We start from the raw sequence: 22514 nt of genomic DNA, 5'->3' as shown, positions 1-22514 counted from the left end.
ATTATTTTCAATATTTAATTTTTGTAATTAATAAGTCTTTCGGGAGGTCCGGATCGCCCCTAAATACGTCCGGTATGCATGTGTGTACCTTCACAAGTGTAATTTCATCAATTTAACTTAATCTATTCATCGTCATCGTCGCGATTAGCCTAAATAGACTAATCCATATCCATAAACTATGTAAAATAAGAAAAGAACAAATACAAATTAACAGGTCTTCCTCGTTTATTTATTTAGTGTTGAATTTGTATCTTTTGTATCAGTGGCCAATTCTGACACATTCATTATGTTAAATTCAATTAGTTCTCCCGTTTTTCCTTACAGCGCTATATTTTCGTAACTGCTGTTCGTTTTCCCTCCCATATCTCGAGATCTCCTTTTTTCGCATAACACGTATTTTGTTTTGATAATTCTGCGTTTAACCAACAGATGGCACTATGTACCCCATCCAGCATTTCTATTGGTTCCGACCAAGTAATGAAATCCAACTAATTTCCTACGAGTAAATTAATGCTTGATAATAATACAGATGAAGACCCTTGGTGAGATGGAACTCATAGAAAAATAACGTAAACTATATACAAATCATCAACGATCGATTCTTCCTTTTGCATACAAATAATCAATTACGTCATTGAGGAAGTGTTCATCCGCCGCCATCATTACCTGCCATTGAGGTATAATACTGTGCCTACAATCTGAAGAAAGTGAAGCAAGATTTTTGTGAAACTCATTTATTTATAATTGAAGGACTACTGTTACAGGGAGATCGAACCCGAACTTGAAAGGAAGTTCAGCAATATCGGCAGTTAAGTCTTTGATCTTATTTGTGGGAGGGTTTTAATAAAATTTGCCAAAATTCCGGTCCCTACAAGGAAACGAGAAGGCGCCTATCCCGGCAGGAACGAGGAAGGCAAGATGAATAACAAGCGGAGAAATCGTCCTACCACAGCAAGGTGAGCACCAGAATTCCATAAAATTATGTCAATATGCATGAAAGTGTTATACGTCGTGAACAGTGTACGTCGGTGGTCGTAGAACCTATGTGCGTGTGTGATGTATTTTATTCAGGACAGTGACCTGTGCGCAGCTCGTAGACCACAGATGTTTGACGAAATACAACACAGGTTGTTAAAAATAGCTTACGTTGATTAGAGTTCGTAAATTCATTGTGACTAATTATATTATTGTTGTATGGGCTGCAACGGTAACTACCCCTGTAAGTGCATAAATATGGATCGTAAGGACGAAAAATTACGTTCTAAATTTACTGCTTAATTTTGAGCAGGTCAGATGGGGAGTTTCGACGTTGAAATCCATTGTAAATTCCTGTTTCAGTTGTGTTTGACATCAGAAGTGCAATGTATGTCAAAATATAACAAGTGATTAACAATTTGGATGATTAATTTCCATGATCAAGTTTGCACTGAGCAGCAAAAGGCTGGAGATTTTATATAGACCTATTTTCAAGCCAAATCTCGTATCCTACTACGTGAAATGGACGTTTATTCCATTCAGTAACTTCGAGCTGCACCTATTTGCCATGTGAAGGGCGTACGGGTGCAAAAGTGCAGGGACAGGAAGAGTAATCTGCAAGTTATGTAATAGGTCATTTGTGCAGTACAGAATCACTATTGTTAGAATTTGTGCTTCCGCCTCCTTCCCTCCATTAGGCGAAGTTTTAATCTGCTTCGTTTTACTTTACTAAGTAACAACATTGTGTTGTACATTTTGGATTTGAACAAGTAGTCAGTACCAGAATGACTTTTTGTTCTAGAAATATGAAACTTCATTCATCACAAATATTGTGAAATAGGTTACTGTTTTCTTAATTGCACTGTGGAGTTTATCCAGGATTTTTCATCTGGTGGTTTTATGCTTGTTAGGGCATGTAAGGGCAAATTTAGCACTAAGTTTACTATAATTTGGAGTTTTGTGCTAAAGTTCAGGAGTTTTGGGAGCAATTGAAGGGTTTAGGGGGATATGTGGATAAGTTTCTTTTTGCACTTGTAATTGATTGTTACATCCCTTTAGGTGAAATGGAAAAATCTTAATGCAATATATTTCAGATGAGAATTCAGTTTCCACATGTTTTCTTCCCTTTGTAACTTATTGTTAAAAGTAGGCTAAGTAAATTACGTGGGTAAATTTCTCGTGTCGGACAAACGGCTGAAATTTGCTAGTTCATTTAATTTGAATATTCGTACTTACGTATTCTGCATTGAGAAACATTGCTGAAGGTGGCATTTCGCTTATTTCACGGAAAGAAGCTCTATTTGCGACATATCGAGTAAGTTTTCTTAGTTTCTTTTTCCCTTCGGTAACATGCAAAATGGCGGTCGCAGTTTCACTACCATAATTTGCTTGCAGTGTTTCCACCCCACTGCACCCCAAAATACCTACGTAGCCCCACAAACCATTGACGCATAGCCCAACGAACCATTCATACATACCCCACGAACCATTTCCGGTAAGGTTAGGTTAGGTAGGGTCATGTTTAGGTTACAATAGTTAAAAATTGGTTTAGAAAAAAATATTCATAGCCCCACACACCATTCTCGCATAGCCCCAGGAACCATTGACACATAGCCCCACAAACCATTTGCGGAAACGTACCTTCTTCAGTTACAAAAACACGTGTTTGGAAACACTGACCGGGATTACATCACACACAGCCTACATCCACCTGGAAGTAAATGGATGCAAGAGCTTTCGTGCATCGGTCACACATTTATATCGAAAAATAGATTTACCGGCAAAATTCAATAAACGATGCAAGAAAACACTTACCCGAACTTCCACAAGTATAAAGAAACTGCATTCGGTAAGTAATTTCTCCTGTAAATTTGAAGAAATCTGTTTGTCCGATACGAGAAATTTACCAATTACGTGCATTTACATACATGCTACAAGTACTAAACAGTAGAACAGTCAATGTATCATATTTGGTGAGTGGAAATGTGAATATATCAAATAATTGCTAGGTTTGATCAGAAAAAACAAAAGAGTGTGTCTATAACAGTGACTTTTAAAATATATATTTAAGTTCACATTACTCTTGTGACCATCAATTGTGAAATTGTCATATTATATTTACTATTAGAATACTGTAAAACTTAAATAAATGAGATGTTCAGATGAAAATACATAATTTATTCAAGTCATATAGTCATCATGTAGTACATTTTGTGGTAGAAGTGAAAAGCTACACAGGTAGCTAAAATGGTTACTAGAGTAATGTAAACTTGCTATAAACTAAACTCTGTGGTGTAAAATTCTTGTAATGTCAAGAACTGCCAAGTGGGTGATGCAAAGTCAATGCATTGGCCCCACCCCACTGTTATCTGGAAAGATCAGTTATTATTTATTCTGATTCAAATTTTAATATACTTCGATTCACCTTCTGTTCCTTCGTTAAAGGCAACTGAGCCCCTGTTTGTTTTTGCCTATTTTCAAATGTGTCTAGTACATGACAGTTATTGAAAGCTTTATTTTTTCAAGCAGAAGAAACGTTTGCACACCTTATGCACAGATTATAATTGGTAACTGACACTGTAATTGCAAAACCAAATTGCATATTGAGTGTCTGTGTGTATTAACTTGATATAGGGTGAACTTCTTAAAGGAAAAATGCAGTTATTTATGGTTTTAGTCTAAAAGTTAGTTAGGATACATAAAAATATTGTAAAGAATGGTAATTTTGCTTTATCTTGAAAGGTCTCCCCGTACCAGAGGTCCTGAACGAAATGTGGTTGCTGAAGGAATTTACAATAATGCTCATTTTATGCATGCCATAACTGCTCATGTAGGAAACATTGTGCAGGTAGGTACAAGAGTGATTATTTTCAACTCCATTTTTCATTATAGTAACAGATAATAAAGTATAAAATGATCAAAGTATATTCAATAGGGAAGTAAATGTAGCATTTTATCTTAACACAATGAAAACTAATAAGGCTTTCACTTATACAAATAGTTACGCATATTCTACACAAATATGCTTCCATTTATTAAATTTCACCTGCAACCAAAATTAGTTGAAACAAAAGAAATAAGTCCACAGCCATTCTTTTGTAACGGACGTGACACGTACACAACGTAAAAGTATTAAAAAATACACTAATTAAGATTTGTATCCATTTTAATTATTGAGAAAGGTTGTAGTCACTGAAATGTACAGTCACAAAAATTGTCATGCCAAATACTTAACTGTATTTGATTTTATCTGATATGAAAGAGGTGTAACGGACGTGACGTGTAAAACACCCTCTAATGAACATAGGGTTGGGTTTTCCATAGTTTCTGTTAATTGGACAGACAAATTAACTGGTAAATATTTGTTATAGTAATGTTAATATTTGCTCTTTTAAGACTATAAAGTATGACCTGTTAAAAGTTTTGATGTCTTATTGAAAAATGTTTAACTTTGTAACGGACGTGACAAAGGATTTGTAACGGACGTGACAAAAAAGTGCATAATTTATAATGACAGTTTTTATTTGAAAAAAACACTAATATTATGTAATACATCCTTGTACATAATAATAATATAGTTATACATAGTTGCAAAAGTTTAATACTACAATTCTAGTGAATTAACATTAATTAACATAAAAGAAACAGGTCTGGGAAAGAGATTAGGCTACATTCTGCTAGTTATGGACTAATTCTCACTTAATAAGCAGGTTGAGTAACAAAAAAGACATTACACCTTTGTGGACACTAGGTCTATAGACTATTTATGTTTTTCTCAGCACAGGTCGTAAATTATCACTTTACTGTGTCACAACATACTTCATTCAACACTTCCTTGTTAGTTTTTGGAAAACAGGCTGCTGCCTTAGACAGTGTTTCAGTCATAAAAAATTGCATGCTTAATGCAAACACACACTGTGTGAGGCATATCACTAACCGGGAGCACATGTTTTGGACGTAAGCTATAGAACTTACTTTTTGAAATTTGGTCATGTGGATACAGCAGTTTATATTCTTCATAGGCCTCGCCAATACCCAGTTGGTATAAACTGCGTTTACCAGTGACAGGGTCTTTCACTGATTTCCCGTCTCTTTTCCCAGATGCGTGACGACTTATTTCATTGCACTGGAGAAACTCATTCACTCTTTTAAGACAATCTGATTGAATCTTTCTTGGTCCAGTTTTCTTAGCATTCACAATATCCTTTTTTAATTCTGAACCTAAGTCTTCTCTTACCAGTTTTCTAAATATTGCAACCTTCTTAGTAGGACTGTTAGGTAATGCATTTTTTATTCTCTTTACTGCTTTGCCATTTGTTCTTGGACTTTTGTATGAACCGAGCTCACTCTGACCACCATTTTGAATCACCTTCTTTCTTGCTCTATACAACCGCTGTCGTTCTTTATCTTTCTGCCTTTTTTCAGCTAACAGTCTTTTATCTTTGGTCAATTCATTTTTTTCCTTCTCTCTCACTTTCCTCTTCCTCAATTTATCTTTCTCCAAATAAGCCTTCCATTGCTCTTGATTCTTTTTTCTCTCTTCTCTACATTTAGCTATTCTTGTCTTGTTGGGAGTGGGAGCCATAATCTGAAACAAAACAATAAATTTAGAGCCAAATAACCTATAAATAAATGTAGGGCCAACCTAAAAGTAACATTTAACATAAACATTTGTTGCAATGTTGAATATTTATATTATTGTCATGCCTTTGCTAATAAGTTTCTGTTAGAATTGTGAAAAAACATGTTGAAGTTGGTCAGCTCCAGCTGGTTTTGTTTCAAATAGATTTTAAACATAATAAAAGGTTGTTTTATTATCAAAACATGTTAAAAATAGGTACTATTGCTTTTCATTAACAGCTTAATACCATTTTGAAGTATGTGGAAAGTTTTATTTCTTTGTAGCATAATGGAATCTGAAGCTCTGCTATCAGTTGCACATGGTGTTTATATCTGAGTGTTGTTAATTCAGTCTCATTAGTTCTTGTATCCTTATTTATTAAACAACTTATAGTTTTGAGTATATAATTGCATTTTAATTTATAGAAATATTTTTTAGGTTAGGTAGGCCTACCTATTTTATGAGACATTTTAGTCCTATCTTGTATGGTCTGAAAACTGAATTAAATCTTATCTCCCAACAACAAATAAATTTTGAATTACATAAATAAAGAAAATTTAGTTCTACTTTTACAGAAATATGAAAATCAGGCCAGAAATATGGACCCTGCTCTAAAAGTAATTAAATGAGAGGAAAATAAATATGAAAAACAAGCAAAAAATATATATTTTTTTTTTTTGTCACGTCCGTTACACTAAAGTTTGTCATGTCCGTTACAGGATTTTCACAGGTAATGCTATTTTATACAAAACAGAAAACACTAGAAATCAATAAACAATGCACATAACCCCACTTCTACCAAGAGTCACTTACATCACATTATTAGGGTTGGTGTGATATAAACTTATTCATGTTTTTTGTAACGGACGTGACATTTGTTCTTCCCCTTCTTAATAAACAAATAAACAGCTTAATACTTACATAAATCAATAACTCTTGAGTGTAAACAATACTCCAGACATCAATATTTCTTCATATAACTGAGAAGAACAGCTCACTGGATGATTTGATTATGTTCAGCTGTTTACAAAGCAGCTGATTTTAACTAACAACTGATCACATCTCAGTGTTCCAACTTCAATGTAAGGAAATGTGATGAAAAATAAAATGAAATAAGAAATAAATGCTTGAAATAGTTATTCTAGATTATTTGCTGCTTAGCTAGGCAGTTTATATGATATTTTAAACAGTTTTCAATTTTCGCTATGAGGTGTATGTTATAAAAGAATGGCTGTCCATTATATGATTTATATAATACATATTGATTATAAAATTTTAGGATTCTGATTCTGATGTTCATCAGCTTGTTGGTACCTCTGTTTTCGTATTTGATTTTTATGATTAGGGTTAAACGGACGTGGCAATTGTACTGTTCAGATGTGAAAATGATTGCAAGTCTTTGTCTATTGTTAGGAATGGGAATTCAGTATTGAAGGACTTTTTAATATATATGTTTTTTTTTTAATATTCATTTTTTAGTGTTTTTATACGATGAACAGAATCGTTTAACAATAAGAAGACAGAAACATGAGAATGGGTTTATTATTGTTAAGTTTATTTCGGTTGGTTAAAGAGTGGATTAATTGTGTTGTTAAGATTGAATGATGACATGAAATGGATGATGGACTGAACATATCCTGACTGGAACTTGAATGTCAAGGTTTTAATTTGGTCACTTAACATGCCCTGTCATATGAATATAATTAAATTTGTGAGCAGTGGCTTGCCCAGGATTTTCAAAAGGGAGGGGTTACGTTTACTTTCTCCTAGCAGTCAGCCCCCCTCCTTTTGTCATGTTTTCCTGCATTTGACATTTTTTTTGGGGGGGGGGGCACGCAACTGTTTGTGAGTATGACAGAATGCCATTAATGGCTAACATGAACATGCTGTTGATAAAGTATGAGGCTTGATTATTATTTTTACTACAGAATAGAATATATGTCATCAACAGTGAGGTGGATTGTGTTGGGCAAATTTAATTTGGCGTTTCAAAGGATATTCCTGTTCAGCTATCTTGGAGACATTGTATTGTACTTCAGAACTGCGTAATTATGTTTCTTTCACATGAACTTTCTCTGTGTACTATTTTCAAACCATAATGTGGATGGCCGACCTCTTGGACAGAGTGGTTAGCACACACTGCTGATATGCCAGCAGTTGCGGCTTCAAGTCACAACCTGGATGTGGGTGTTCTTTGAATGTCCCTTCATCATATCATCACCATCCTCATCCTCACCATTGTCTAGAAGTACCAGAAAAGAGAGGAAAATAAACCAAATCAATCATAATGTGCATTTTTTAGTGAATTATTAGTTCATTGTATGTCTAGAGGGTGTTATATCCATCCACAGTTTCTGGTTAAAAAGGATGCGAAATATACCACTCAAGAGTTAAAACTGAATCATAAGAACACACTAAGTTGCTGACCAAGGCAGATTTATTAAGAAATAGAAACAACAAGACCCTGATACAGGGTTGAAACGTTATTTGTTAAGTGTTTTTATTTCTTAATAAACCTGCCTTGGTCAGCAACTTAGTGTGTTTTTAATATGGAAACAAGGCTTAATTATATTACTAATGAATCATAAGCCTCACTGTTACAAATATCTTAGGCATGCTGTTCGTAGTATGTTGCTATTCTTGAAGAAAGTGGACATTTGCTTGGAGTAATGTGCACTGGCATAACGTTAGAATAGTATGCAGTTACAAGCTCTTGGTGCAGAACAGGCTTTTTTCATTATCTCTCAAAGCATAATCATCAGTCTGGGAATTGCAGGTTAAATACCAATGATGAAGTTCCCTGATGTTATAATTTTCATTGTCCCCACCACCCCTTCCTAATTGTTCAGATGTCCTTGTGGTTAGTATATCATGCTATGATAACAGGATCCTAGGTTGAAATCCTTTAAATAGCATTGATGTGGGTTTGTTTGATCATTGTAGTCATTAATGATCATCGTTGTGAATAACATAGAGATGTAGAAAAGTGACTAAGAGTAAAAAAAGAAGGGGAGGGTGGGTGGTTGTAGGTGTGTGTCTGCCATTTATAGTAAGCTTCTGTTAAGGAGAGATTTGAAGAGTGATAATGTTTTATTTCATTATAAGGTGTATCAGTTTATCAATAAGATTACCGATATTTTAACCAATCCAATGTACCTATAAATATTTTATAATTTAGTGCAATGTTCTGCCACTTTGTTATCCTGCTTATGGATATTAACATATACTAATGTCTAAATATGCAGCTTCTTTTGCATTGTAACATTCATTTATTAAGGAGGTCAATTAATCTTTCAGGATCTTCAAGGACCATTTTGAATTTTAAATCAGATCGGTATTGGCCAAAATTTTATATTGGTCCATTCCTATTTCATAGTGTAATATTAGAACGTGTTTCTTCAGTTTCCTAATCTTCTGTCCTTCAGTTAAGGGCAGCACCTCCGTTTCAAAACCAATGATCAACCGAAAACACTAACTCCTACAGTGTCCAATTATGTAATACCAGCATCAAATGGTAGGCACTGAAGTGAGACTGCTGTTCTTGCCTCTCCCTTGAACAAGGTTTTCCTTTCAAATTTGTAAACATGTTGTGCTAAAATGAAGCAAGAGCTAGTATTCTTCAGTTTCATTGGCATGTTATCACAGATGCGTACTAAAAGTTGATTAGTATTTGATTTGATGGCAAGAACATGCCGCTTCATTTTTTCTTTATTTTCAACATCACACCTGCTAGATTTCATTCAGCACCCCTACATGATTAATCCTGGTGCCGCCGTTGCTCTCGGTCCATGTTAATAGTATTATTTCAATGAAAAATCTTGTCACAGACTAGCTTAACGATTAGTACTCTTGCAGTACATGGGCAAAATCAGTAAACAAGCAAATGCTTCCGCTTCATTTACTTTTATAGATATGAAAGGTACAGTGTAGGTTAATTTATTGAGAAAGGCTAACCAACCCTTCTAAATGGTGAGGCCTATGGAGATAAAATAAACTGTGAGACCCTTCACTTGCACCCAGCTGCCAGGATCCCCACTTCCATTGGAAATATATTTGGAGTGGCCCTCCCCCTTCTTCCCTTCCTCTTCATGCCTGGACTTGCATGTACAGAGAACAGTAAGACTAGCAAATAAGATACAATGTTCTACCGTGAGATGTGTGCGTACAATGATGCCCTCTTATCTTTCTTTGTAGGTTCACACTCAAAATGGTTCTGTGTTTGAAGGAGTCTTCCGCACTTTTTCCAGTCAGTTTGACGTTGTGATTGAAATGGCTCATAAAGTAGATCCACAGAATCCTAAGAAAATTAGTGTGGAGAGCGTGGTAGAAAAGCTAATTTTCAAGCCAGATGACATTATCACTATTCATGCTAGTGATGTTGATCTTGAATATGCATCAAGAGGTAAGAAATACTTGTTTAGATATAAAAAGTAAAGTCCTTGCTTGAACATTATACTGTTCATGTGTTATTATAATCGTATGTAAGAAAGAAACTCTCAACACTGACCAGGAGCAAGCCAATCAACTTTGACATCCGATTTTATTTTAATGATAATGATGATGATGATAATAATAATAATAAGGGAACTGGAACATCAGTACAAGTTACATCTGTGAACAAATATGAAATTAAAGCATCAACATTATGAGCAGCTAGTGACAGCTAAAGCAACTTGGAAATGTATGCTAAATACCAAACCTGACCTGCCTAACCTACACATGTATGCATCTAATAGCAGAAATAAATGTGTAAGTAGGTTAGGCATGTTCAGTTTAGTGCTGTTTCCACACCATAAAATACGTGATATCATAACAGTCACTGTTGACTGTATATCTACAAGTTGCTAAAGCTGCGTTACCATGTATTTTTTTTTACTTAAATCACAGTTGATATATTGTTAATAGTCTGGACCCCAAAGAAGAATAGTGGCAGAGAGTCTTCAAGAATTAAGAGATGAATAAACTATGTAGGTGTTTGTATGTGTGCATGTGTCCCCCACTGTGGCCTCTGGTCCAAGGTGTCAGGCTTTAGGCTCCGGCTACGGGACGTTTGCAGGTTCGAGTCTCCTGGGGGAAGCGTAACAACTTTTCTCCTGAGATTTCGGCCAGTGTATGGCCACCCACCATCGTGTGGAAATCGGTGAGCTATAAATGAGTAGCGTAACCTGGTCACGGAAACCTTCAATGACTGGGGGTTCATCGTACTGATCACATGATGGGATAGATAATCTCATGTGAGACATGTGCAAGTAACATGAATCTTGTGTTTATTAGTGAATTCCAATGTATTTTGCTCAGTTCCAGAACCATTACAATTTATTGCTTTCTTGCTACATGAATAAAGGATCATCCTGCTCCTTCTATCAGTTTATACATGTAATAAATAAATTGGCTAAACTTCTACTGTATTTCCAGATTCTTTCTTGACCGACACTGCCATCAGCAAATACAATGGCCAGATGGGAGAGAGAGAGTTGGAGCCTTGGGAAGGGCCACCTTGTAATGGAGACGACATAGATTTGGATGTAGGAAGCGCAGTAAGTGGTTAAGTGACATTTCTGTGTAAAAAGACTGTACCAGCTCCTTGAGCAACCTGATTCAGTTATTCTGACATCCAGTTTTGTGCAAGATAAACAATACGCTTCGTATTCATCAATTCCACAATACACATGTGGCAAGAGTTGACTGTTTAAAGTAGGTTATGCATTGCAGTATTAGGATACAGAATAACTGCAGGTATACCACATGCAACTCCTTATTTGGTCAAAGTGTAACTCCCACCACATGCCAATATTTTCATACAGGTAATGTTCACACTATTTTTGGCACATACAGACTGCCATATTTTTCTTTTTGTTTTCACTGGGAGTGTTTCTTTAATGATGTTGGCAACACTTATTGATTGTCATTTGCTTGCATCACCAATGTGTGCCAGTTACAGACCTTGATCGCTTGAGGGAGGGAGTGGAGAGGGCATTTTATAAAAAGGTGACACTTGCCACTATGAGACAAGAATATCAAGGTTATTTTAATCTCTGGAGACATGATCCTATTCCATTGTCCAATGCAATGTGTGTGAAGAACTGTGAAGCTATGGGAAGTGCATCAAAGCAGAAACCAATAGAAACATGCATATTTAGATTTTGGATCATGCCGTAGATTGTCAGTGTGTCATTGACAAAATGGTGGCCGCCTGCAGGACCAGATGAAAATGTTTGTGTTCAAAACATGAACATGACTGTGCATGTTTCGCAAATGGCAATGTGTAAGGATGTAGTTGATGTGTATGTATTTTTAAAAATTAAACGTATTATTAGTTTCATTGCATTTAAAATAATCCATTTTTACGTATGTGTAAAAGATATATGCCAATTAGTGAACATTACCTGTATGATCTTGAAGTGGTTTTTCTGTTATATTTTTGGAAATAGTGTAATGATTGGAACAATGCTATGGAAAACAGATTTTACATCTACCATTAAGGTGATGCGATTATCACCATTTATCCATCTTTCCTGTCAGATATCATCAGGTGACACTGTAGCAGCTTGAACCGGTCAACTGCAACAAATATTTATTTGAGCAATTTCAATTCTATTCAGTTGAAACAGTAAATAAAGTGTGCAAAGTTTCTATCAAATGAATGAATTGCTCTTACAGACAATCCACCAATGAGTTGTCCTTCTTGGAAACAAAATAATTGCATAGTAAGTTGTGATTATGTAACAGTTACCCAATGGACACAGGCCTGAGGCTTTTGCTCCTAATGTTTTTAATTGGCACCTGTTTTTCCTCGTAAGATGGAAAGTCATATTTGAAGGGACAAAGCATGAAGTATGTGTGTTTTATAGTGATTAAATGTATGATAAGAGTAATGTGCACCTTATTTTTCCAGTAGTGCGAAGTAAAATAGGGGATACAGAGGTTGTTCGCTTTATATCCGACCATTTTTGACAGGAGATACCACGCAACCACCACCGATCATGTTCTATTGGACCTCCAGCATTGTGGACTATCGCCCGGCATCGCAAGCTCCGGTGCAGGACAGGCATGGGAATTCTGTCCCACTCCTCCCTGCAAGCTTTCCATAGACCATCCAGGGTGCACAGGCTGTGATGTTGAAGACGTCGTTTCAACAGTCCAAATGCACAAAAATCCATTGGACTGGCATCTGGGCTTTTCACAGGAATGTCTTCAAACGGAATGACACTAATTCCTAATTCCTCTGCCATTTCCTGATAAAAACGTACTGATGTTCTGGCGGTATGACTTGAAGCCTTGTCCAGATGGATCATCACCTGGTTCGCATCCATTCCATACAATTGTGGGATGTCTCTCCAATAGATAGGTGTCAGAATGGAGTCTTGGATTTATCTGGCATTCACCTTCACGCTTTTGTCCACCTTGCGTATCATCAACTTACCCTCATATCCGAATCCTGTCACAACCATAAAGCCACGAGGGAAACTTTCCCTGCACTGACGAACAAAGTTGCTGCGCCCTTTGCCATCAATGTCACGGTGTGTCACCAGCAGTGAGATGGACATATGATTCATCCATTGTGACAACTTTCTTCCATTGGGAACCCGCCAGGTACTTTTCATACAGTTTCCTGCAGTTCGTCTTACTTTCGGCAATGTGACACGGTAGAAGGTGGTGTACATGGCTTGCAGGAGAGCCTGTTGTGTGTAACGGGCCGCAATAGCTTTCATAGTAGTCACCCCGAGTGTTAACCCATTCTCCCGACACTGTTTCAAAATGCGTACGTATGAAAACTTAGCATGGAAAAGGGCCATTACGTAACCCTCCCAATACCGGTTGATTTTCGGCACCATTTGATAACATACACTACCAACACTCATGCACCTACAATATCAGACACAACACTACTCCCGCCAGCAGACCCATAGTACCAGCATGATGCACCAGGTGGCAGCACCGAATCGAAAATGGTCGGATATAAAGCGAACAACTTCCGTACATATATGAATTAAAAAGTTAACAGAAATGGCAGGATGAATAAAATAATTGTGATATGTATGAATGGAACAGTTGTGTTTGTGAGACAATGTCATTGCATTTTTAAATCTTTGCAAATGGTCTCGGCACCCACTTTCACCTTACTGCTCGTTTTGATAACTACATTTTGTTTCTTCTGTGGCTGAAATTCTATCATATGCTCAACGTTACGGCATGCTGACATTTCATCTCATTGTATTATTAGCTCTTGAAAAAAGATGTAGGTTGAAATGACTATCATAATGCCATTGCAGTTTGCATTCAGCCATGGTGAAGTTAAGATAAAGTGGCAGGAAATATCCAGATGATATATAATGAAGCTCATTCGACCAAAGAACCAACTTCAAATTCTATGTTTGACTTTTCCATCGAAAGTCGGGGAGGATCAAGGTCACATGCACTCTTGGCTTGGTTTAGTTGCCATTCTGAAGGGAAAAATCTGGTTTTCTGCTGTGCCAAACTTATGCCTGATGGCAAAAGTTTGCAAAACGTGTGGCAAAGGCACCCCTAACAAGGCCAAGTACCGGCTAAGCCTAATGGTGGCCACAGGGTAGCAAATAAACGTGTCTTCGATTCTGTCTCTCCCTGAACTGCAAGCGAAGGGTGTATGTTGGCAGCTGAAGGTGTCATCTACGACGACAAAAATCGGGCTTGTGGCAGCACCGCATTTTACCCTTGAAATTCCCACATATGGAGGCAAAATGTCTTGAGTTTCTTGAAGTTTGTTCTGTTATCGATTGGGCTTTCGGTAATGCCAGTGTGAATGTCAAGAATTCCTCAATATGATGTTAATTACTCCCTAACTATAAATTAATTACTGGTTCTTAACGCTGCATTTGAATTTCAGAATGGGTGGGACCCTCATGACATGTTTCGCAAGAATGAGCAAGTTTATGGTGTTCAGTCAACCTTTGACCACAGTTTGGAAGGTTACACCATGAAGCTTCAGAAGAGGGATACAAAGGATTACAAGTATGTTGTTAAGATAATTAAGTGTTAAATTTTAATAACATATTCAAACAATCGGCTTTTAGACTTTTATAGTGGTGACTAGTCTGTCAAATTTTGTGGTTGAAAGTCGCAAAATGTAATGGTAATATTTAGTTTGGTGCATTTTCGTAATCAATTAGTAGAGGCATATATTTTGGTAAATAAAAAAACAAAATTTTGGCACAAAAACAGACAATTTCGGGTTCCAAAGTGGTAAATAATATCAAATTGTGGTGTAATAGCAGTGAAAAATCAGATCAAAAACTGTATATAAACTGACATTTTGGTTTTAGAATTGTGAATATAATCCTGAATTTGATGTAAAAACCACTTATTTCACTAAATATACATAACCCTTCTAATAGCACATTTATGTCGTTATCAGAGTATTAAGTTTATTCCCTTTTTCTCTTCTCAAATATTTACAGAAGAATTAATAATTTTCTGTGAATTGCATAACACTCAGGATTATTGAAACTTCAAAAACTGCCATGTCGGTAAATAACTTCTAAAATTTTGTGTTTTAAGAGTTCATGTTGCATTTTGCAGTTCATTTCACATCATTTCATGACAAAACTGGTAGGAAAATGCACCTCACACCAAACATGAAAAATGAACATTACAGCATGTTATTTAATATTTTCTGTTTTCGTCAGAAATGAAATATGCATGCTTCTATCAATTAGCAAATTAGAAGAATAATTCTGCAATGCAAGCAATATGTACCCACAAGAACAAGTATATTTTGTGTGGTACTATAGGAATCACTATTTTTGCATGCTGACAAGCTGTTTTGTTTTGTATCCCATCATTTTTTGTTTGTCATTGCAGGGATGCCGAAGCAAAGGCAGCAAAAATAGCAAACGAGATCGAGAGCAGTCCACAATACAAGAAGAGACTGGAGTTAGAAAATGGTGACGAAGAGGAACGGTATGCAGCTGTACAAAGACCAGAGTTGAATTCCGGCTCTGGAGATGGGAAGTACGTGCCTCCAGCAAAACGAAAGAACCCTCAGACGGGGAAGCTGATGCGATCGACCCCACCCCCACATCATGGACCATCAAAGCAATACACCCCGTCTCACAACTCCTATCATTCTTCCTCCCCGCCGGCAACCGCAACTCCCCCTGCGTCGGCATCCATCATGCACCATTCGTCGAGTCAGATGACTCCTCCCTTCGCCCAGACATCATCCTCCGTGGCTGCGAGTTCAAACCAGCAGCATCCCCCTCCGCCGCAGCCCATTCCCACCTTGCCGAGTCAGACTCCTCCGACATACGGGACGGTTCACGCCCCCAACCCTCAACAGAACCCCGCCATGGCTGGCGCTCCTCCGCAAAGTAGAATTATGGATGCAAAAGTCAATGGAATGGAAGGCAAAGGCCACAAAGTTCGGAACATGCCAGAGTCTGTTCCTGTTAGACCAGGTGATCGTTTATTCACTAACTTAATTTTTTTTAACATTTATTGCAGGAAATTTATTGCTTACGCATAAAACTGTGGCTATCAGCTTGTAATGGTTTATGTGAAAATTAGCAACAATTTGAATTGATATTTTTATTTTATTGTTTTTTTATACCTAGTTTTTCAATAGTTTTGTACTCTCACTGATTGAAAATGCATGTGCATCACTTTTTCAATAAGACAGACCCTATGGCCGGGTGGTTAGCACATTGCGCTACGATGCCAAGGATCTCGGGTTCGAATCCTGCTCGGGCTTGGTTGTTTGTGAATCTCCATTCATCAATTTCATCACTCATCGCCATCTTTGCAAATTAGCCAAGAGGCACAAAACGCGAAGTAAAATAAACTAAATCAATCAATTTTTTCAATAAACATATATTGATAGTAATTAATAATTTCATACCATATATTAATCTTAACATGAAATTTTATGAAATGAATAACAACTGTTAGTCAACATAGCAGGACAGTTATATTATTATAAATCATTATGCATAAGTTTTGTAACAAGTTATTGCTCAGTATATGTCCTCGACATTACCCTGTCCCTTATATGTTCATGTGACACTGTGTTGTTATATTGTTTAATTTCATGAAAACATAATTCATGTAATTTAATTTAAAAACTCCCAAGAATGTATATTAATGATATGCAAAAGAGATCATGACACATCTGATGATGCTAATTAGACATTAAAACAAAGATACACAGAGATTTTAGAGTTGTGGAAATTAGGTGGATGGTGATTGACTTGCTAGCTCAGTGGTAAAACATTGGCATGGAATGCGACAGACCAACATTTTTCACTAATTTACAGTAAGTCATGCTTGAGTCAATTCTGTAACCACACACGCATATATAAAGCCACCCAACTTATTTGCTTTTGGTTCCAATTATAAATGCTCTTTGCTTATATTATGAGAAAAGATGTGGATTGGTTAATTTTTGAACTTTGTGTCCTAGGAATCCATGTAAGTGTTGTAACCCAAATAGATATCTGGTAAATGTTACATTTATCGCAGCTGTACCTCATGTCATTGCACTAAACATAGTGTTGATGTATAAATGCCCTGGGAAACTAGAATGAAATGACAGACATATTTCAGAATAAGATTTAGCGCATTATTTTGTTATGTATGTGTGATTATACAGGGTGTCATATTAATGGCGACCACGGAAACGTACAGAGGGCACCAAAACAAGCAACTTTTCTCAGTAACATTTTTCTCTGTGCGTAGTTTTGGTGCTACAGTTGTTCAAAAAAGCCTGTTTTGCTGCCTGAATGCTGGCAACCACACACATCATTTGATCGCATCTGTGACGTCATTTCCTGTGATGTAACAGTGCTCGGCAGTCTTGCAAGGAACACAAATTTTTGGAAAATGGCACATTACCAACCACATTATGATCTGTAAAACGAAGATAAAATCGCGTCCAGTTGACTGAACATGTAGGGAAACTCAGCCTACCAGCCAGAAGACCCAGTCATCCCAGGGGAAGGGGGAACTGAACCAATGATATGAAAAATGGTAGAAAAAGAACTTATTCAAAATATCAGATTTTGTCTCTCAGCCTACATGTCAAATATAATCATCAACAATAAATTTTATTGGACTTACAGTTTACATCTGGCTGTTCATGCCCAGATACGAGTCAAATATTTGCAAATCTCGTTGCAAGGTTGATACCTACAGGTTTGTATAGCCATTTGTCCTGATACTGTGGTATTGTGGTGCTGATAGAGGAAGTATACATTATAGCTAAAACACGAACAAGCACGTGTTTTTAGGTTGTTACAACCTAATTATTAATCAGCAGGGAATATACTGCCATAGTCAGTAATGTTGCAAACTGTTACATGTATATCCGGTACGTAGATAAACACAGTCGTCAGAAAGCTTGATTTACTACAACTTATATCCCTGAATTTTAAACCATTTTTGTTCTTGCCACATAATGCTGTGAATATACGTTACATTACGTGTTACTTACCTTTGAAATTTTGAGTTTCTTTCACTTTTATTTTGTCACCTGTTCAGTGTGTCACAGACAACGAGTATCAGAAGGATGCATTGGGTAGACTAAACTGTAGATGCCAACTTGGCAATGAGATTTGCAAATATTTGATATGTAATTCGATATTACCACTTCCATTTGAATTCCTTTTTTCCTACCATTTTTCGTGTAGTTTGTTCACTTGCTGTTGTGTTACAGAATGTGTTTTCTCGCTCTGTTTTATGGTACATAATGTGGCTGATTGTGGCTATGTCGGTTTTCACAGAATATCTGCGTTCCTGGCAACCCTGGAACACATCGCTTCATAACAGGAAATGACATCACAGATGCAATCAAATGTTGTGTGTGGTTGCCAGCATTCAGGCAGCAAAATGAGCTTTTTTGAACGATTGTAGCGCCGAAACTACGCACCGAGGAAAATGACACTGAGAAAAGTTGTTTGTTTTGATGTCCTCTGTACGTTTCCATGATCCGTGTGCACCATTAAAATGACACCCTGTATGAAATCTTGAGATAAGAACATTGATAAGATGAGCTCCAAGGTGTAACAGCCCATTGAGAGTGAAAGTCTGTCAAGTGGCTTTTTTTCATTAGATCATGCATGGCCAGTGCATGGTCACACAGTCACTGGCCAACCTTCATGGTGGAGTGGTTAGCACAGCATGCTAATGATGCCAGGAGTCCCGGGTTCAAATCCTATCCTGGGCATGGGTGTTCTTTGTGAGTGTCCCTTCATAATTTCACCATATCATTACTCGTCCAGAAAAAGAGAAGTAAAATAACTAATTCAATCAGTCACACGTCACTGTTTCATAGGTTTCTCGATTGGAGCCCACAACTTATTCTCAAGTAGCTTGTCCATTTTGTCGTGATTCTGGGGCAACACAATATTTCAATACTTCCGTATGTATGAAATCTGATACCAATTGTAACCAAATGAAAGTGTGTTAACCATTCAGCTACATTAACATCTGGTTAAAACCTTCTATGGAGATGAAAGTGTTTGCATTTGGGAGTATTGTTGTTCTCGAAGACTTCAAATATTCATATTACTTCTACTACATTGTCTTAGACATCACGTTGATGTACATAGGTTAATGTAATGAAAACACACTTTAATACTTGGAAGCCATTACATCAAACTGAAACTTACCCTCAGTAATCAATATTACATTTCAAACCAAAGGGACACGATAAACTGCACTTGTTGCTTGTATGTTGCTAGGACCAGGCCATTTTCTCAGTAGCATGGATTGTGACACGTCTGTCTTCTGTTCTCATTCAAGGGGAATGCTTTGTAGACTGAAGGGGCCCATGTCACTTCTTGCTTCGGTCTGAAAGCTCCGTACTGTATAAACAACATACTATATATGTATTTTCTTGCTGTTCATCTATCACCAAGATACAGATGGTATGCTTCCACCAGAATCGGTGTCTGCATTTGGAGTGTGCAAATTCAACTAAATTTATAAATCTCAACTACCTGAAATTACTGTGAACTAATCCCTATTGATGGGGACAGCCAATCTTAAATATTGTTGCAATTTACATTTCTTCAGAAGATCAATAAATGTTGAGTTATCATGATGACCCTGCTAATGCCAGTTGATCGTGTGCTTGCAGATTCTATCCGAGGTGCTGACAGTCGCTTCCACGAGCCAAAGCATCACGTGTCCTCTCCCCCGGCACCATTCCCTACTTCCGTGGCTGCTCCCGACAACAGATCCAGCGAGATGCACAAACCAGAAGCCCAGAATATGCCAGACGTTTCTCAGTCGGTCCCCCTGCCAGTTCCTGCTCCTCTCCCTCAGAGAACCATGGACAGAGAGAGGAAGTCTGCAAGGGGCAAGTCCATGGTGGCTGGTCAACTTGGAAATATAGAAAAATCAGGTAATGTGGGATGTTCTTTGCTGTTAAGCAGGGCACACTGAAACTTCCCCCTCCCTTCTAGCACCATCCTTGCCTTGCCAAAATGCATCATTGGTAGAGGCACATATTGTTGGTAAATAAAAAAGCAAAATTTCGGTTCAAAAACAGAGTTGATTTCGGGATCAAAAGCGGTAAATGAAATAAAATTTCGGTGTTATTGCGGTGAATAATCACATCAAAAGTGCTATATAAAATGACATTTTGGTTTTAAAATTGTGAATATAATCCTAAATTTGATTTAAAAACTGCACTTATTACATAAAATAAACTTATCCCTTCTAATAGCACATTTATGTAGTTACCAGAGTGTTAAGTGTATTCCTGTGTAAAGGTGTCCATTTTTGCTTCTCAAATATTTACAGCAGAATTAATCCATTTTCCGTGAATTGCATAACTCACAGGATACTTCAGACTACAGAAAGTGTCGCGTCGGTATATAAACGGTAAATTTCGTGTTTAAGAGTCAATTTAGCATTCTGTAGTTCATTTCGCATTATTTCATGACAAAACAGGGTAGAAAAATGCACCTCAGACCTTTCAGAAACATGAAAAATGAACATTACAGCATGTTATTTCATATTTCGTGTTTTCGTCAAAAACGAAATTTGCATGCCTCTAGTCATTGGTCTTGAACCAACATGAAACAAATTCAAAACATTATACCTATGTTTTACTGCAAAGGAATAAAAACGAAAGGCAAGAATATTCTTGTTGATGATTACACAAACAATGTGGTGCTTCAGCATTATGTGACATTTCACACAAAATGTAATGTTCTAGACATGCAATTTCATTAATGGACTAATTTTATAGAATTTTGAAGTACTTTGTGGTGTCTGCTGAGCTGACAGTGTATAATGACATAACCTGAATGCATGAAAAGCATTAACGAAAATATGTTACATGTGTGGTGCTTTGAAAATGTAGCAAGACCCAGTGGTACGCTACAATGATTGGAGATTGGAACTAAAAAAAAATCTTTAAAAAAAGACCTATATAATGACCCTAAAATTATTTAAAAATTAACTAAAATGGTAAAAATTATGACCTAAAAATAATGTTTGCTCTTAAAATGAAACTTTGATTTTTTTCATAAATTACAACAGAGTAGTGGTGTGGTGTTTTAAACTACTGAAACAAAGGGGGAAAAGCAATTAAGTGCTTTATTTTTACTTTGAGATTTTTCTGTGTAAGTCATTCACCTAAAAATATAATATTGTGCATTTCCATTGGCCGTACTTTGAACTTGCTAAAAATACCATGTGAGGAAATTTGAATGAAATACATAAATTATGCCAGCAAATGTATTTTATATTCACGTTAGGGGAGAAGAAAAATAAACCTCAAAAGTGAAGAAAAATGCAAGAAAGGTGGCCAAAAATACTGGAAATGACCTAAAAGCCAAAAAGACTGAAAAATGCAAAGAAATTCAAAATAAAAACAATGTTTTCTGGTTGTTACTTATGTGAAATGGACTGGTATCAGGTTTAGCATTGTTTTTATCTAAAAAAGAATATATATTTATATTTTTTCATAGCTCTAACCATGATACATTCATGCATCTTTATCTATTTGTTTTGTTAACACAAATAATTATTAATGTTAATTCTGTCTGGTAAAAATCCACTAGGAAGAAAGCATTCCATTAATATGAGCTGAGCTTCAGAAATAAATAATTTGACGGATATTCTCACAAAAAAAGGAGGTTTTTCTAACCAGAACTTCTCTTTAATTGTATAAAATCTATTTGGATTCATTTTAAGCATTTATTTTGTGCCTATGGTTCAGTTGCAAATCACATAGATTAAGGTTATGGAAGCACTATTGAAATGAAAATGCTGCATTTTTTAAGAAGTGTAGTTTCTGAAACAATTTTGAGATTTTATTCACCAACCAAAATATCATAATGTCACTAAAACCCAAATTGTAATCATTTTGTACCAAAATTGTCAGGTTTCATAAGGTTCTGCCTGCCAACAAATGGTACAACTCCTGTTTTGTGTTTTCCCCGATCTTGTGCCCTGCTGCTAAAGCCAGTTTTAACATTTCTACTCTTGAAATACATGTAAAACATGTTACAGCAAGTTGAAAGATGTAAAAATACCTGGAAGACTTAATTCGTAATATTGTATCTAAAGATATCTGTTTGGCAGTTACACGGAGATGGATAATTCATTCTAATGAATTCAAGTTTCAATTTTCCGCACATTTTGGGGGAATGCACTGTACCAGTACATGCTCGAGGAAGCCACCAGACAGGTGGCGAAATCTAACGCGAACAAAAAGTGTGCGGAAAATGAAACTTGAACTCATTAGAATGAATTACCAATTTGTAATGTCAATAATTTGCAAGCATTCTGTGCATAATGAAGAGAGAGATTACAGTGGAACCTAAATTTTACATTTTTTCGACAGACCTGTAATGTGGGCTCAGTAAAGCAGTGAGTTGAAAATGTTTGCTTTATTGTAAGTTCTTTAGTCACACACAGGGCCAGCTGC

General features: G+C 36.5%; 1 protein-coding gene across 5 annotated transcripts in view; it reads left to right on the top strand.

Annotated features, from left to right (window-relative positions):
* Positions 1 to 478: 478 nt before the first annotated feature.
* Positions 479 to 22514, top strand: part of LOC145992252 (uncharacterized) — a 37030-nt gene continuing 14994 nt past the window's right edge. For 3 of the 5 annotated variants that reach the window (XM_083128609.1, XM_083128610.1, XM_083128608.1), the window contains exons 1-7: positions 1042 to 1127; positions 3718 to 3823; positions 9791 to 9998; positions 11012 to 11133; positions 14463 to 14587; positions 15437 to 16032; positions 19710 to 19976. In XM_083128609.1, the coding sequence (XP_082984735.1) occupies positions 1057 to 1127; positions 3718 to 3823; positions 9791 to 9998; positions 11012 to 11133; positions 14463 to 14587; positions 15437 to 16032; positions 19710 to 19976 (1495 nt within the window). In that variant the 5' untranslated portion in view covers positions 1042 to 1056. Of the gene's footprint in view, positions 957 to 1041; positions 1128 to 3717; positions 3824 to 9790; positions 9999 to 11011; positions 11134 to 14462; positions 14588 to 15436; positions 16033 to 19709; positions 19977 to 22514 lie in introns of those variants that run through there. The other 2 variants (XM_083128612.1, XM_083128611.1) reach the window with 2 other exon arrangements.

Source organism: Lepisma saccharinum, chromosome 9 (genome assembly GCF_977018435.1).
Source record: "Lepisma saccharinum chromosome 9, izLepSacc3.1, whole genome shotgun sequence".
In the NCBI taxonomy this organism is placed as follows: domain Eukaryota; kingdom Metazoa; phylum Arthropoda; class Insecta; order Zygentoma; family Lepismatidae; genus Lepisma; species Lepisma saccharinum.
This window is presented reverse-complemented; position numbering and strand designations above follow the sequence as displayed.